The sequence below is a fragment of the Micromesistius poutassou genome (assembly GCF_964030765.1).
Source record: "Micromesistius poutassou genome assembly, chromosome: 19".
Classification (NCBI taxonomy): domain Eukaryota; kingdom Metazoa; phylum Chordata; class Actinopteri; order Gadiformes; family Gadidae; genus Micromesistius; species Micromesistius poutassou.
Genome location: NC_140289.1, coordinates 11,433,163 through 11,449,113, shown reverse-complemented (window position 1 = coordinate 11,449,113; position 15,951 = coordinate 11,433,163). Strand labels below are relative to the sequence as shown.

The window sequence follows — 15,951 nt, the reverse complement described above, 5'->3', positions numbered from 1 at the left end:
AATCAGTCTTTCAATGTTTTATGTCAAAACATTGTTGCATGCTTTGCTTCATGACTTGAAGCCCCTGTCAGCGTCTTTCAAAATAACCATGACGTCACCGCCAAGCAAACATGAACCAAAACAATGACGCTCTGTCAGTTTCGATATCTCACAACAAGAGGCCGGTCTTATGTTAACAGAGTTAACCACAGCTTCAGGATACAGAAAATAAACATTGCTGAGTTGCTTCAGAATACAAATAAAGAGTGAAGGCCAATGAGCAGACGGATCTCCATACATCCACACGCACCGTGGTGCTGGAATGTCCTAGAACAGCGATCCCCAAACCCCGGTCCCCGGTCCCTGGACCCGTTAGAACCGGCTCTTCAAATATTTCCAGAAAGGGTAAAAATATATATATAGTTATGTCATATTTTATAACTTAGGCTAAACGAGTCATGTTATTTCCTCCACCCCATAGACTCCATACACTTATTTGTGGTGGAGAAAAGGGAAACATTTTGTGAATTATTCTGAAAGTTTAAATATTGGTTTATTCACCACCTTATATGCAACTAAACCACTGTGAATTAAGCACTGTAAATACACTGTCTTTGCACTTCTTTTGTGTTTATTTAAGTCTCAGGTGATTTTTCTTGTGTTTCTCTTATAAATTGTATTATTTAATATTATTGCATTATTGAAGGGAGCCTGAGACTCTAGCATGTCATTGCTGTTGCTTAAATTGTTGTGAATATGGCAAATAAACCATCTTGAAAAACAATAAAAAATAATTATGCATCTGAAAATTAAGGCCTTAAAATTGACTACCGGTCCTCCAAAATGTTTCATGAATTTGCCGGTCCTTGGAACAAATGAGGTTGGGAACCCCTTTCCTAGAAGCTTTAACCCTGTCTGACGCGGACATCAACCTCTGCAGACGGTCCACTCGTGTAGCGAATGGCAGGTCTTGGAAGAGGGGGGGGGTCATGATAAGTGGGTGTGCAATCTTTAATACATCGATGTGTTGGAAACGTTAGCTTTTAAGGTAGTTTCCCTGTTTGACGACTAAAAGCAAGCATTCATTCTTTTGGAGAAAGTTGGTGTCCAAAATAAAGCTGTAACGATACACCTGAACACCGTAACACAACCCCGCTATATTCACGTACCGCAGCGCAGGTAAACGCAACTGAAGTGGTCTTACTTCTTTTATTATTACTAGTTGGTCTTCGTCGACTTCATGACTGCTGCTGCTGCTGGTAGCTTCTTCAGTGATATTTGCGTTGCGGTCAGGGCTGCTCGTTTTGCATACATAATTACCTTGAGAGGCGCTGGGAGCACTGGGATTTTCATATGGGGATTTGGGGCGCTGCGTGCAGGTACGTTATCGACCACTGACGTCACCTGTGGTATTGTTGTGGATAAAACCCACATAATAATACTCTAACAAAATACGAGAGGTCGAGAAGGACTAGGATTGAATGATCAAAGCTTTATTGTCACTGCACAGAGTAACAACATCACCTGAGTTGGTTTGCAAAGAACTCCCGAACGGTCGTTATGATCCGAATTATATTTCCATTGTGTTGCTCTGCCAACCGGCCCTTGGCCAATCACAATGCTCTAAACTACGGGCCTTCCCGTTCCCCGTTAGCATTTATCTTCCCGCCCCTGCTGTCCACAATACATTCAGTAATACAATTTAGATACAGTAATACAGTCATTATGCAAGAATTACATAAAAACATTGTAGTTACATGAAGTTATAGATTACACATTAGTTATATGAAGTGACGTCTTTGATTAAAATCCATTCATCGCCTTGTTTATAAACCTGATGTTAAAATCACCATGGCTTACCACATGTGTTTAAGAGATGAGCCCTGTAAAACCAATATTAATTTAAACAGTAAAACATGCATTGTAATAGTTCATAATGCCACTTTGTCTGTGGCATATACAGTCATGATCATAAAGCTGGTATTGTCTGACGTTAACAAAAGTATGAATTAATAGAGTGAAGTTAGCCAGTTGACATTGCCAGAATAGACATCACAAGAACATAAGGAAGGGGAACCGCAGGAGGGCGTCTCTTCTCACTCGGACGTGAGCCAGTCTCTTTCAAGGGCCACTGTAACGCAATTGAGGTGGGGCTTCCTTCTTTTGTAACATGTGAATTAGACATTTGTTGATCAAGGAGAGCCAGGTAATATCAAGTGTTTGGCTTCACTGTAACAATACTTATCTTATATTATTGTATGCTTTATACTTAAAGTTAATCTTACTTATACTTATATTCTAGTGAACTGAGAAAGGACCCTCTGAGGTGAATGACAAAGGGACAGAGTCCTCCCTATCCTGTTGACCCGGTTAGTTTTCTACTATTATTCCAAGCATATGGCAGAGATATCCTTTTAAACCTTCATTATTTTCTACCATAGTATTCCGCTGGACTCAGGTCGCTGCGCAGAGTCTGGGGTCGATCCTGTTCAATGTGTAACGAAATTAGCGGAAATGTATAAAAAAAAAACATTGCGGCATATTTGATCGCGATTTATGTTAATATTGATTTATCGTTGACCGTGTGTGAACGTGTGCGGCTGTTGAGTCAGGTGCGTGTGTGTTTGGTGCGGAGTGTATAAGAGAGGGTGGGGTTGGCGGGTATGGTGTGTGGATGTGTAAGAGGGAGTCTGTGTGTGTGTGTGTGTGTGTGTGTGTGTGTGTGTGTGTGTGTGTGCACATGAGTGTCTCAAGTGTGTGTGGGAGGAGTTTTGTGAACAGTCAACCGCGGGCCCCGCGTTATCCACCTGCACTTCACTTCACTGTTTCTAGTGTGCAGTGTGACAGACTGGCTTTAGTTCGGTCGGGTGTATGCTGTATACTGTGTGTGTTGCGTGCTGAGGGGATGGTGCAGCAGAAACTCATGGGTTCTGTGTGCAATGGCAAGGACAGGTGGGGGGAGGGTAGGTCCGGTAGGAGTAAGCGGGGTGTATATGTGGGTCCTGGTATGGATGTGTACACCATCAGGAGGCTTGGGTTCAAATCCAAGCACAGACTGGGTCACTGGCTGGGTAAGTCAGGCTGCTTCATCTCTCTCCCGACCGGCTGGAGTCTGAGTTAATTCATTGAATGTATACAGCTTCATATATTTCACTAAGAGTTAATTTATGTAACTTTATGCACGTAAGGAATTCCAGGATTTCTTTGTCTCGGAAGTAAATGTCGTCATGTTTGGATAAGGAGTTTATAGTGTGTTAAGTTCCTGTAACCGGGAGTAAATCTGGGACATTAAAATACCTTGAGTGTGTGTGTATGTGTTTGTGTGTGTGTGTGTGTGTGTGTGTGTGTATTATGAGTCTATTTGTCTGGAGGTTAAAGTCCATCTCTGTACCGGCTGCAGGAGGAGTGTTTACAATAGTTTCTCTTTAAACCGTCCAATCTGAACATTCCGGAGGTTTGAATGGACCAATCCTGAGTTTGAATCTTTTAAAAGGCCTCAATTATATTTAGAACAGAATTTCTACAGAATTCTTACATTGAATTAAAAGATTGACAGAATGTCATTGTCATACCTAAGCAACGTTTAGTTGAAAACTTTAGAATATGATTGAAGAATATTCTTTATCTTTGAAACGTGTTATGTCTAATTAACACATGAATCTCCCTCCCCTTAGTTACTTAATTAGTTTAAAAATAAAAAATTAGTTAAAAAATTAGTTTACTTAATTAGTTTGGCAAATTAGATGATATGTTAATTTCCTCAGATTAGGTAATACTTCAATTCAGACGTAACACGTAAAAATAAGATTGTCTGATGGAATTTCTGTTTTGAAACACACATGTGACTGTGTGTGATGAACGTGTGACTGTGTGTGATGAACGTGTGACTGTGTGTGATGAACGTGTGACTGTGTGTGATGAACGTGTGACTGTGTGATGAATGTGTGACTGTGTGATGAACGTGTGACTGTGTGTGATGAACGTGTGACTGTGTGATGAATGTGTGACTGTGTGATGAACGTGTGACTGTGTGTGACACTGAGGAAGGTGCGGATCCCTCGGGTAAACCAGTGTGTTCCTCTCCCCAGGTGGGCTGTCTCAGTACTTCCTGGTCAGGTATTTTAAACACACCCAGGAGGGTTTAGGTATGACCTTTAACCCCTCAGCACCCCATCACCAGCGACCTGCCGATCAATCAAAGATGTTCACTTCACTCCTTGTGTGGCGCTTCCTGTCTTAATTGGTCGTGTGTTAATTGAATGTGACACAGATCTATATGCCCACTGATACATATTCAAGTACAATAGCAACGTTAAGGAGGTGATATTGGTATTGTTTAGTTATCATGATTAATATTCATCATAAAGAGCTATGAACACTAACCATGTGTGTGTGTGTGTGTGTGTGCATGTCTGCGTGCTTGTGAGTGTGTGTCACGCATGGTGATTAGTCTGGTAACTAGTTAGCCTGGTCACAAGTGGGTTCACCTGGTAACTAGTAGGCTGGTCAGTGGTTGTCTAACGTTGTCACTAGTAGGTTAACCCGATCACTGGTAAATTAACCCAGTCACTTTGTAGTTAACCTTGTTACTTGTAGGTTAACCTGGTCACTCGTAGGATAACCTTGTTACTTGAAGGTAGCCTGGTCACTAGTAGGTTGACCTGGTCACAGATTAGTAACCTGGTCACTCCTTTGTTTTCATGGTCACCAGAAGGTTAGCTTAGTCACTGGTTGGTTAACCAGGTCACTGGGTAGTGAACCTGGTCACTGGTTAGTTAATTTGGTTACTGGGTGATTAGCAGAGATCTCTTCTAGTCTCTCTTGTACTTGTTGATCTTGACGAAGACTCTTAAAGTTTGGAACTATTGTCATTTTGATCCTTCTGACCTGGTTAGCCTCCTGCTTACAAAATCAACCTATCCCAATATAACCTCTGCTGTCAATCAAGCTGTTTCTGACGGCTGGCTCCGCCCCCTCCCCTCAGACTCCCCCCGCCTCTCTGCGGCCTCCGGCGGGAGCACCGAGCGCGCTCCGTCCGCCACGCCCTCGGACAGCTCCGACCCGCCGTCCGCCGACCGCCGCCCGCTGAGCCTGGTCTCCACCCTCTCCTCGGGCTCCGCCTCCTCCAGAGACGACTGCCAGGCCCCGCCCCCCACCGGCGCCTCCAGCCCCACCCCCTCGGGCGAGGACATCGACCTCGAGCCAATCGAAGATCATGTGAGGAGGGGGCGTGGCTTCGGCGGCGAGAGGAACAACAACAACGACGGCGACGGCTCCGCCTCCCCGGCCGTTCGGGGGGGCGCGTTCCGCCGGCAGACCAAGGTGGCGGCGGCGAGCGACGCCATGGCGCCCAGCAGCCCCCAGCTCAGCTACGTGGACCGCGTCGTCATGGAGATCATCGAGACGGAGCGCATGTACGTCCGAGACCTGCGCATGATAGTCGAGGTACGGTATCGGGCCGCGTGAAACGCTGTGTACGCGTGCGTGTGTGTGTGTGTGTGTGTGTGTGCGTGTGTGTGTGTGTGTGTGTGTGCGTGCGTGCGTGCGTGTGTGTGTGTGTGTGTGCGTGCGTGCGTGTGGGTGTGTGTGTGTGTGTGTGTGTGTGTGGGTGTGTGTTGGCCACATACAAATAAACACTACGTGTATGAGAAGCGAGAGAGTGTGTGTGTGTGTGTGTGTGTGTGTGTGTGTGTGTGTGTGTGATTGTGTTCATCATATACTATAACATTTACTTATTAGGGTCCAAATTTACCACCAGATGTGATGTTGATCAGAGTTGACAAGCCCGTTCATAATGAAACAGGTTCCCCTGTGTGCTAGTACGGTCTGGTTGTATTGATTCAGGGTCTCCAGAGGTAGTATGAGCTCTGGATGACTGTGGTATCCCTTTCAGCCTCATCACAGGCTATAATTACCCTGAATACATCCTGGCTTGGGGATAATCTTCTTACGTAAAAGACTGTGAAGGATCAGGCCCTGTTAGCCAGCACGATGCTAAGCGCTAAGTGAAAACACACAGACATGCTGATGGTCAATAACGTAAGATGTAATTATAGCAGCTTTTAGAGCGTTTGGCTTGAGGCTTGCGGTTGCTCTATGTAGCTTTAAGTAGCTGGAAGTAGCTCATGCATGATGAAAGACTATAGAGTGGAGTCATAAATAAGCGAGTGCAATCTCTGCACCTTTCTGTCATGGTAATGGAGGTGTTGTGGCTCTGGTGCTTCTGGGCATTCCTACTGAAACTAAATCTATAGTTGTCGTGCGTTGAGATTCGCGTAGCGATGCAACCCGCTAATGACGTCATCACGGCCCTCGCACATGGTTCATGCTGCGGTTTGTCGCATGTCGGGCACCTTTGGAAGCTCAGCACTGAGCGTGTGTGGACTGCACGTCCACACTGATGTTGGGGGCCAATAGACAGATGTAAAGGCCAGGGCCGTGTGTGGACTGTCCACAGACAGTCGCATCAGGGCGATGACACTGGAGTGTTCTGTCAACGGAGCTCTCTATGATGAGTTAATCAGGTCAATCACGTGCTCCTGGAGGGGGGGGGGGGGGGGGGGGGGCGCCCTCCGCTGGACTGGACCTGGAATAACACTACACACATTGTTCTTCTTCTTCCACGCAGGACTACTTGGCCCACATCATCGACCACGCCGACCTGTCGGTGGGCCCCGAGCTGGTCTGCTCCCTGTTCGGGAACATCGAAGACATCTACGAGTTCAACAGGTCAGTCCACTGAGGGGGTTATTCGCTGACCTTCTCGACCTTTAAGTTCTGGGTTTCTGTCTGGGTCAGCGTGTTCTGTGGTTCACCTGAAAAATCTGCCGGTTGAATATGGAGGTCCGTAAGGATTATGAAAGCATGCTATCTTGCCTTATTGAGCCAGGGGACCCAAAAAGCGAACTGTTAATGAAATAAGATTTAGAGAAACCAGGAGTAAAATCCTATGTTTTTTGTGAATCGCTGCCAAACTGTTGTGAATGTTCCACTGGGAGAGTAACATTTAGGGCATTTAGCAGACGGGGCAGGGCAAGTATTGAACAATGACATGCAACAATGTTTTGACAATAAAACGTTTAAAGTGGGCGCTAACCACCGGCTGCTTTCTTTCTGCTGTCAATGAGCCTTTTAGTATACCCTTCAACTTATCGATGGACCTGGGAGCGGACAGAGAGCAGATGCACTTTAGACTCGGCCTCTGGACTTTAGCATTGGTGTGTGTCAGCAGTTTTGTACGTTTATATCCTAATGAACCTCAGTTGGAAATAGACCGGGTCTAATGTAAAGAGGTTTGATGCACATCCCTTTCCTATACATCTGCTAACCACTGACAGCGTGGTCTCCTTCAGGTCCTCCAGAAGGACAGGCCTCTGGTTTGGCCCAGACTCCAGCTGTGAGTCCTGCTTTGGTTTGGTGTGGTTTGTTTGAGTTTGGTTTGCTGTGGTTGACTTTGTAATGGTTGATTATGTTATTTGGTGGACTCAAGTTTGGTGTGTTTTGAGTTTGTTCTTACAGAGCATAGTTTGGACAAGTTGGGTTTGGTTTTGTTAAGTTTGAGTTGAGGTGAGTTGGACTGTTGTGTTGCGCTGCGGTTTGGAGTCAATGATCTTTGGTTCCCTGAGTGGTTCTGGACCAGGTTATTCTAGAAGGTTCTGGACTAGAAGGTTGTTCTGAGTTGTGTCCACTGGTTTTCAGCGAGCTCCTGCAGTCTCTGGACCAGTGTGACAACGACCCGGTCGCCATCGCCAGGTGCTTCGTCATGAAGGTGACTTCACTACTGACTTCTTTATTCCCTTACTCAATCATGTGATATGAAGTTCTGAAAGCACTTTCCAAGCCTACATCTTGTTACTTCTTGACCAAAAATTATAGTATAACCAAGGCAGCAGTTGTTGTCATTCTCAATATAGTGGGGAAGACGCACCAAGAAAGCATTCTTGGAATGTGTGGGACTTCAGGTGAAACCCTCCTGTAGGTAACAAACCATGAGCTAATAACCTGTGTCTCTTGATCACAGAGTGAGTACTTTGACATCTACACGCAGTACTGCACCAACTACCCCAAGTAAGTGAAGACAATCAGAACCGAGATCTATTGCTCTGCTCACTGTCTGTTAGACCAATCAGCTGTCAGAAGAGAAGAGAGACTTCAGATTAGACCAATCAAATGTACCTCATTAGTTCATCAGCAGAGGATCAGCAGATCAACGCTGAAGTGTAACTGATTTAGCTTAGTCTGTGTTGATGTTTTAAGCTCATGCTCCAAGAGCGTAAGGTATCTGAGGTCAGCACTCCACCTAGTGGTAGAAGGGGTTAAATGCAGCCAGGGAAACACGTGACATACATGTCAAGAGTGTTTAGCGATCTCCTGCAGCGCGCACACACACACACACACACACACACACACACACACACACACACACACATAGTTAAACCGAGTTGCAGACAGTAAACCAAGTTACACACCAGTTAAACACCAGTAGCATGTTTAACGAATTAAACATTCATTACACATCCATTAACACCGGTGTTAAAAACCTAAATCCTATGTGTCGTTCTTTGTTGTTCCTGTCTGGTGGCCCCTGCTCCTGTCTGGACCTGTCTGGACCTGTCTGGACCTGTTTGGACCTGTCTGCCTGGTGGTTGTAGCTCGGTGGCGGCGCTGACCGAGTGCATGAGGAACAAGTCCCTGGCCAAGTTCTTCCGGGAGCGGCAGGCGTCCCTGAAGCGCTCCCTACCGCTGGGCTCCTACCTCCTGAAGCCCGTCCAGAGGATCCTCAAGTACCACCTCCTGCTGCAGGTCAGAGAGAGGGCCTGGCCTCGCCGCGTGTCAGAGTGGGGGTATCCGTGGCCTACCGGTTAAGGAGTTGGACCGGTAACCGGAGGGTGGCCGGTTTGAATCCCGACCGGTAGGCAAAGTGGTGGACGGAGGGACTAGTTGTGCAGTACCCTCCTATGTCCTCATCCACGGAGGAGGTTCTCTTGAGCAAGGCACCTGAAACCCACACCTGATCCCCACTGCTCCGGGGGGGCGGTGAGCCCCCTGTGCTCACCGGCTCCCGGATGGGTCAAAAGCCGAGGAAGAATCTCCCCCAAAAAGGGACAATAAAGCTTAACTTAACTTAACTTAACTCAACTCAGAGACACCTGTGATAGTGAGGGTAGGGTGGGGGCACACCGAGCAGGGCTCGCTGTGACACGCTCGCTTCCAGACGCATTACAGGCTGGAGCTTCTGACAGAAACAGATCGATGGGCAAAGACTGATGGGAATGTGTTCCATGAGGGCAGCTTGGTCCGCTGACTTGATGACATGGCATAATACAACCTTGTTCAACCACTGATGTTAATTGATGTTTAATTTGTGTGCTACCGTTGTTGACCTAGTGCGTTTAGTGTTTCATTGGCATGCTACTGGTGTGTAACTTAATTTGACTGTCTGCAACTTGGTTTAACTGTCTGTCTGTCTGTCTGTCTGTCTGTCTGTGTGTGTGTGTGTGTGTGTGTGTGTGTGTGTGTGTGTGTGTGTGTGTGTGTGTGTGTGTGTGTGTGTGTGTGTGTGTGTGTGTGTGTGTGTGTGTGTGTGTGTGTGTGTGTGTGTGTGTGTGTGTGTGCGCTGCAGGAGATCGCTAAGCACTCGGACCAGCAGGGGGCGGACTACGAGGTGGTGGAGGAGGCCATCTACACCATGACGGGCGTGGCCTGGTACATCAACGACATGAAGAGACGCCATGAACACGCCGTGCGCCTGCAGGTCACTAAACACACGCACGCACACACACGCACGCACGCACGCACACACACACACATACACATATTGTGTATCTATGTATGTGTACATACTCACACATATAAACACTATATACAGACACAGTTATACACATATACACTCACATACATATTTACCCATTATCACATACACCCACGTGCATATATACATACTCACACAAGTGTTTGTATGCACAATGCAGTCTGTTTCTTTTGTATGTTTGGGATCGCTTGGATACCTTTTGTATCCTCTGCGTGTTCTGTAGCTCAAGCTTTGGTTCTGCTCTGTCGTGGTTCCGCTCGGTTCTGCTCTGGTCTCTGGTTCGGGTCCTGATTGTGAGCTCGGTCTCTGTTCCCGGGTCGGGTGCAGGAGGTGCAGTCCCTGATGCTCCACTGGAAGGGTCCCGACCTGACCACCTACGGGGAGCTGGTCCTGGAGGGGACCTTCAAGGTCCACCGGGCCAAGAACGAGCGGACCCTGTTCCTGTTCGACCGCATGCTGCTCATCACCAAGCGCCGCGGGGAGCACTACGTCTACAAGGCCTACATCTCCGTGAGGACCGCCACGAACATTATTGTTGTCTTCATTTTATTGTACATCCTCAACAGTTGTTTTTTTTTGTATATATTGGGATCTTGTATTTCGGCACCTAATAACCCAAGGCAAATCCCTTGTTCATGAACTTACATTCTGAGTGTGCTCCTGACCAGAGTAACACTAGGAGGCTTTACAGCTCAGTGCTGTCCGTACTAGAGATCGACCGATATGGATTTTTCTAGGGCCAATACCAATACCGATTTTTTTCCATTAGCCGATACGCCGATACCGATTTTCCTGAGCCGATATTTGGAGCCGATACCGCTTTTGCTCCCTTAAATGACATCATAAAAATGACACAATGATGATAACAAATATTACAAGTCTCAATTAAAAAAAGGAACATTTATTGAACAGTAAATCATGCTGGGAAAAAATATTAGAAAAAAATAAAATTAAAAAAATTATCTAAAGAAAAATCTCAGGTCTGCTTCCACTGCTCCTCACGGCTGTGATCGTGTGGTTCTGTTCCAGTGCTCCACTCTGATGCTGATCGAGAGCGCCAAGGACTCCCTGAGCTTCAGCGTCACACACTACAAACACCCCAAACAGTCGCACACGGTGCAGGTGAGATCACCCTAGAAGATCTAGAAGTACTCATTCATATACTGTAGATACCATTTGTACTTATTCCAGACGGTAAATTAACCCTCATTCACTGTCTGGGATGAATAAGGTACATCTTATCTTATTTTCTAACTCAAAAGCCAGCGGTTGATAAACATAATCAGTTATAGTGGTTAGTCTACTGGTAAGAGTGTTTGCATCCCAGTTCAAAGTCCTGCGTTCGATCACCAATGTCCGCAGTCTACTGATAGCCATCCTAAAGCAAGATGCCCTCTAACCCCTACCTGCTTCTTAATGACATGTATCCAAAGTCACTGTCACTTTGGCTGAGCTTGTGAGTAGCAGTCCTGGGTCCCAGGGCCGGTCTGACCTCTGTGTGTTCTGGTGACTTCCAGGCTCGGAACCTGGAGGAGAAGAAGCTGTGGTCTCATCACATCAAACGGATCATCCTGGAGAACCACCACGCCATCATCCCTCAGAAGGTGAAGCGCCAGCACCAGTAGCACCAACAACACCAGCAACCAACACGTTAACTCCTCCAAGCCAAACTAGCCTGTACCACAACACATCAAATTCAACACACAATCCCCAGTATCAATTCTAAATATTACCAGTATAACCAATAAGAGCAGTGTTTCCACTTCAGTTTGAAGCTGTATGGAAGGTGACACCTGTTGTGTTTGTTTCAGGCAAAGGAAGCCATCTTGGAAATGGACTCCATATGTGAGTCTTTCGTATTCATAACCAACCTCCATAATCCTAGACTCACGTTTTAAATAAGACTAATGGATGGTGTTTTGGAAATATTATTATCAGTTGTAGTGGGATAAATACCAGGCAATGTAGTCTACCTGTGCCATGTCCTCAGAATGTCATTGTCAATAAAAACACTTCCCCACAGACCCGTCTAAGTACCGCTACAGCCCTGACCGGCTGAAGAAGGCTCTGTCCGTCCAAACAGACGAGCTCCCGCCTACCAATCGCCAGGGGCGACGCCAGTCAGGTGGGTTTGATGGACAAGCTGCTCCACCCAATGAGATCACTGCTATTTATTGCATTACCTACACTTTGTACTAACTGTGTAGATGTTGTTTCTATACAATCATGTTATGTAGGTTCTGTATAATGGGAGTGAATGTGATATAACCTCATACATTATGTTTTGTTTTTTCTTCAGAACCAATTAAAAAACTCTTTGAGGGCACCAAAGGTGAGTTTACACTTGATTCAACCTTAGACGTACGAGCTCCTGGTCTCACCCTAGACCCTAGCCCACCTACTGGTCCCACTCGTTACACTACACCACTTCCTGGTCTTACGCTTGTCCCCCGCAGACTCATGTCAATTACATTTAACCAACCATCTAGTTTAAGTGATGCAAGCATTTAGCGGAGAAGCAGCCGTGTATATGCATATGTACGTCTGTGTATGTTTAACACTGTCTCCTCTCTTTGTCCTCCACAGCTGTCCTGAAGGTAAGACTCATTCATCTGCTATATCTACGTCATCTAACCAGTGAATGGATCATGGATGGGTAGAGGGATTAGAGGGATGGTAGTGGAATGGATGGATGAATAGAGTGGTAGATGATCGGATAGGAGTGATGGAAAGATGGTTGGATGGTAGAGGGACAGATGGATGGGTGGATGCATGGATAAGGGATGTTGGATGCTAGAGGGATAGCTGGAGGGGGGCTGGTTAGGGTGTTAAGGGCTGATAATGGTTCCACGTTCACGCAACGCAACGACCACGCAGATGCTTCAACGCAGTCATGAACCTGTTTTGGTTCTGCGCCCGGGTTTTAGTGAGCGGACCAATCACAGCCCCTCGCTGCTGCGTCGCCTCAACGGAAGGTTACATTTTTTTGGGAGGTGCACGTCAGGCCCCCTCGCGGTGGACGCAAGGAGGCTCCACAAGGACGTGAGGGGTCCGCCACCCCCTTGCGTCGCGTGAACGTGGGACCATATTCAGCCCTTAAGTTTGTCATGTGGTCCACTGTCGATTCGGTAGCACTGTGATAAACAGAACTCAACGACAGATGAGAGGTTCTTCCCGAGGGATGTGAAGGTGGGTGCTCCGGTACACTCCAGCTTAGAGGAGGGGGAGGAGGGCGAGGAGGCTGATGATGAGGATGAAGAAATGGGTGTGGTGTGATGTGTTCAGCATGCAGTCAGCGAGGGGACTGTCCCCGGGGAGGAGGACTCTAGGGGCAGCCCCCTGGGCTTCGGACCGGGCGGGTCGGGCTCCGTCCGGCCCCAGGAGGAGGAGGAGGAGGAGGAGTGTGGTGGGAGGAAGGCCTCTATGGACGACCCTGAGGAGGTGGTAATGGACAGTGATGACGCTGATGATGACATGATGCTGCTGGAGGACTATCAGGTAGCGGACTTCGCTAGCTCCATGCTCGCAGCCATTTCCTGCTGGCACTCTAGGGCCAGAGCTCTGCTTTCCCTCGGGGACCCCACGGTGAGGGCCTACCGCTGCCTCCGCCTCCTCGCTGCCTCCTCCTCACCAGGCTAACCTCCAGCCTCCAGGCGCCCCACGCGGCCGCTTCATAACCTACTAAAGACATGGTCTCCACCACCTGCAGCTTGCGGCAAACGGCGAGAGGCTATCAACTAACCAGCAGCTAAGAGTTAGCCGCTAGCAGCTTAGCGCTAGCGGCTGATGGCTAGCGCTAGCAGCAAGCCGCTTTGAATGAACGTGCCTGCTGGCTAACAAGTTGCAATCTCTCTATTGATTGAATGCAGGTATGGCTGTCTAATAGCAATATTTTTATTTATGTAAGATTGATCCTTAGACTGATCATCCAGGTTATTGATGACACGGATAGCGAAATACCTGATGTGGGATCAGTCTGAAGCTAGAGATGGATTCATAGAGCAGCAAACTAACGTCTGACCTAACCGCCTTGAAGCTCTGAGACTAGTGTTGTGATTAGCGTTTTGTGTCCTAAAGGATGAGGAGATCAGAAGCATCGTTAAGGAAGAGAACCACCAGAGACCTCCAGCTGTGGGGGAGCCAGTGGCAGAGCTTCAGGTTAGTAGAATCCAAACTGACATTTACCAGACCATAACCTACCAGGAATCTGTCTAACCAACGGTAACCTGGCTCTAAAGCAGTTATAATCTAGTCTTATGCTTACCTAGCTCTAACTACACTAAACCTTGTTAACACTAACCCAATGCTAACCTGGTTAGGACTGAACTGTATCTTGCTAACCTAGGTCTAACCTAAATATATCTTAAAGGGGAACAGCCCTGCTCTATTATTAGAGAGTACTGCTTCATAAATGTGTTGTGAAAGAACATACGTATGTAGCGGTACTCTCATGTGTGATGGTTCACATCATGCTCTTGAGCAAAGTACAAATCTTCTCCTTCAAAGTTATTTCCGGGCAGGAAAATAGTCTAAGATGTGGCCTCACTGAGCCCTTTGATTTCCTCCGCAGGCTTCTGACCACCAGTCATGTCACGAGAAGAACTCAGAGTCCAAGCCAACAGATTCATATCCAAACACGTCTTCCAAGATCTCCGCTTCTCCTTCTGGACCAAAGAAGCCAGCGGCGGAACCACCAGCAGCAGAACCCCCAGCAGCAGAACCGGCTGTGAAGGTGAAGAGCGGGGAGGAACCGTCTTCTGCCAGCCAGGACTCCGACTCCAAGGCGCTGAGCAGCGAGGAGTCCTCAGAGGAGGAGGAGGAGCACGAGGAGTCCGGGAAAGGGAGGACGCCCACCAGCATCCTCCCCACCTCCGTCCTGAGCCGGGCGGGGGCCATCGCTCAGCACTTCCAGGGGAGCACCCGGCGCCCCAGCCAGGCCTCCGACGACGCCCTCTCCCCGAACTGTATGTCGCCACGGCTACCGAGTCGCACCGGCAGTATCCTCAGCCTCAAGAACACCAGCCCGTGTTCGGACGGGCCCGAGGTGTTCCGGCCGGCCGACGCCAACATGCTGTCGCCGCGGGACGACGGCGGCGGCGGCGGCGGCGTGGCGGGAGGAACCCCCCAGCGGAGGGACTCCACCCTGTCCAAACACGACCAGCTGCTCATCGGGAAGATCAAGAGCTACTACGAGGTGGCCGAGAGCCACGACCCGGCCTTCTGCCTGCGGCGGCGGGAGAGCCTGACCTCCATCCCCACGGGGCTCGTACGCAACTCCGTCAGCCACTTCAACTGCATCCCCGTGGACACCCCGCACCCCGGCGACCCCGGCGTCCAGGGGAAGCCCTCTTCTTCTGCCACGGGCGACAACGGCCGAGCCCCTGGGGAACCAGACTCTGGAGACCAGGGGGGCATCCACATGAAGCCCGTGTCCTATCAGCAGGAGGGCACGGCGGTCATAGTGGGCGGCAGCGTGGGCTACTCCAGTGCTCTGGTCACGGCTCCCGTGCTGCAGGAGGAGTTCAGGTCCTCGTCTGAGATGATCCAGATTTGGCAGGCGATGGAGCACGACCTGAGCAGACCCTCAGTGCGGAGGCTTGAGACCCCCGTCCAGGCGGTCAGGAGCTCCCGGAAGGCTGCTTCTGGTCTGACCGGGGGTCTCGCGCCCAACCCGGACTCTAACGGCGAGAAGGGAGCCACCGCCGACCTCGGCACCATCACAGAGGAAACCTCCGGCCTCTCCAAACAGAGACCCGGGACCGCCGGGACCGCCGGGACCGCCGGACCCGCCGGACCCGCAGGCCGAGCCGGGAGTCTACGGGAGACCTTGAAGCTGTGGGGAGAGGCGGTTCCGGTCGTGAGACCCCCCAGGGTGCTGGAGCTCAGGGGCCAGACCCAGGGCCAGTCTGGCAGGCTGGAGAAGGACTCCCAGGACGACCTGGACAGCGCTAAGAGCAAGGTGCTGAGCCTGGCGCGGCAGTACAGCCAGCGCATCAAAACCTCCAAGCCAGTGGTCCGGGTGCAGGCGGCGGACCCCCGCCTGGGGAAGAGAGCCCTGGCCTGTGTGGTGGAGGAGAGCGAGGCCTCAGGTACGCATGTCGATTTTAATATTTGGGAATACTTCACGTTCGACCGATTTTCACACTGAAACACATGAGGAG

General features: G+C 48.9%; 1 protein-coding gene across 1 annotated transcript in view; it reads left to right on the top strand.

Moving 5' to 3' along the window:
• LOC311363564 (pleckstrin homology domain-containing family G member 3-like) overlaps positions 1 to 15,951 on the top strand; it is a 28,953-nt gene that overhangs the window by 10,807 nt on the left and 2,195 nt on the right. Inside the window, exons 2-15 of the mRNA XM_084483508.1 lie at positions 4,964 to 5,424; positions 6,608 to 6,708; positions 7,678 to 7,747; positions 8,000 to 8,046; positions 8,631 to 8,781; positions 9,602 to 9,733; positions 10,118 to 10,300; positions 10,820 to 10,912; positions 11,308 to 11,394; positions 11,602 to 11,635; positions 11,814 to 11,915; positions 12,090 to 12,122; positions 13,851 to 13,948; positions 14,361 to 15,879. Of these exons, the coding sequence (XP_084339634.1) occupies positions 4,964 to 5,424; positions 6,608 to 6,708; positions 7,678 to 7,747; positions 8,000 to 8,046; positions 8,631 to 8,781; positions 9,602 to 9,733; positions 10,118 to 10,300; positions 10,820 to 10,912; positions 11,308 to 11,394; positions 11,602 to 11,635; positions 11,814 to 11,915; positions 12,090 to 12,122; positions 13,851 to 13,948; positions 14,361 to 15,879 (3,111 nt within the window). The remainder of the gene's footprint in view (positions 1 to 4,963; positions 5,425 to 6,607; positions 6,709 to 7,677; positions 7,748 to 7,999; positions 8,047 to 8,630; positions 8,782 to 9,601; positions 9,734 to 10,117; positions 10,301 to 10,819; positions 10,913 to 11,307; positions 11,395 to 11,601; positions 11,636 to 11,813; positions 11,916 to 12,089; positions 12,123 to 13,850; positions 13,949 to 14,360; positions 15,880 to 15,951) is intronic.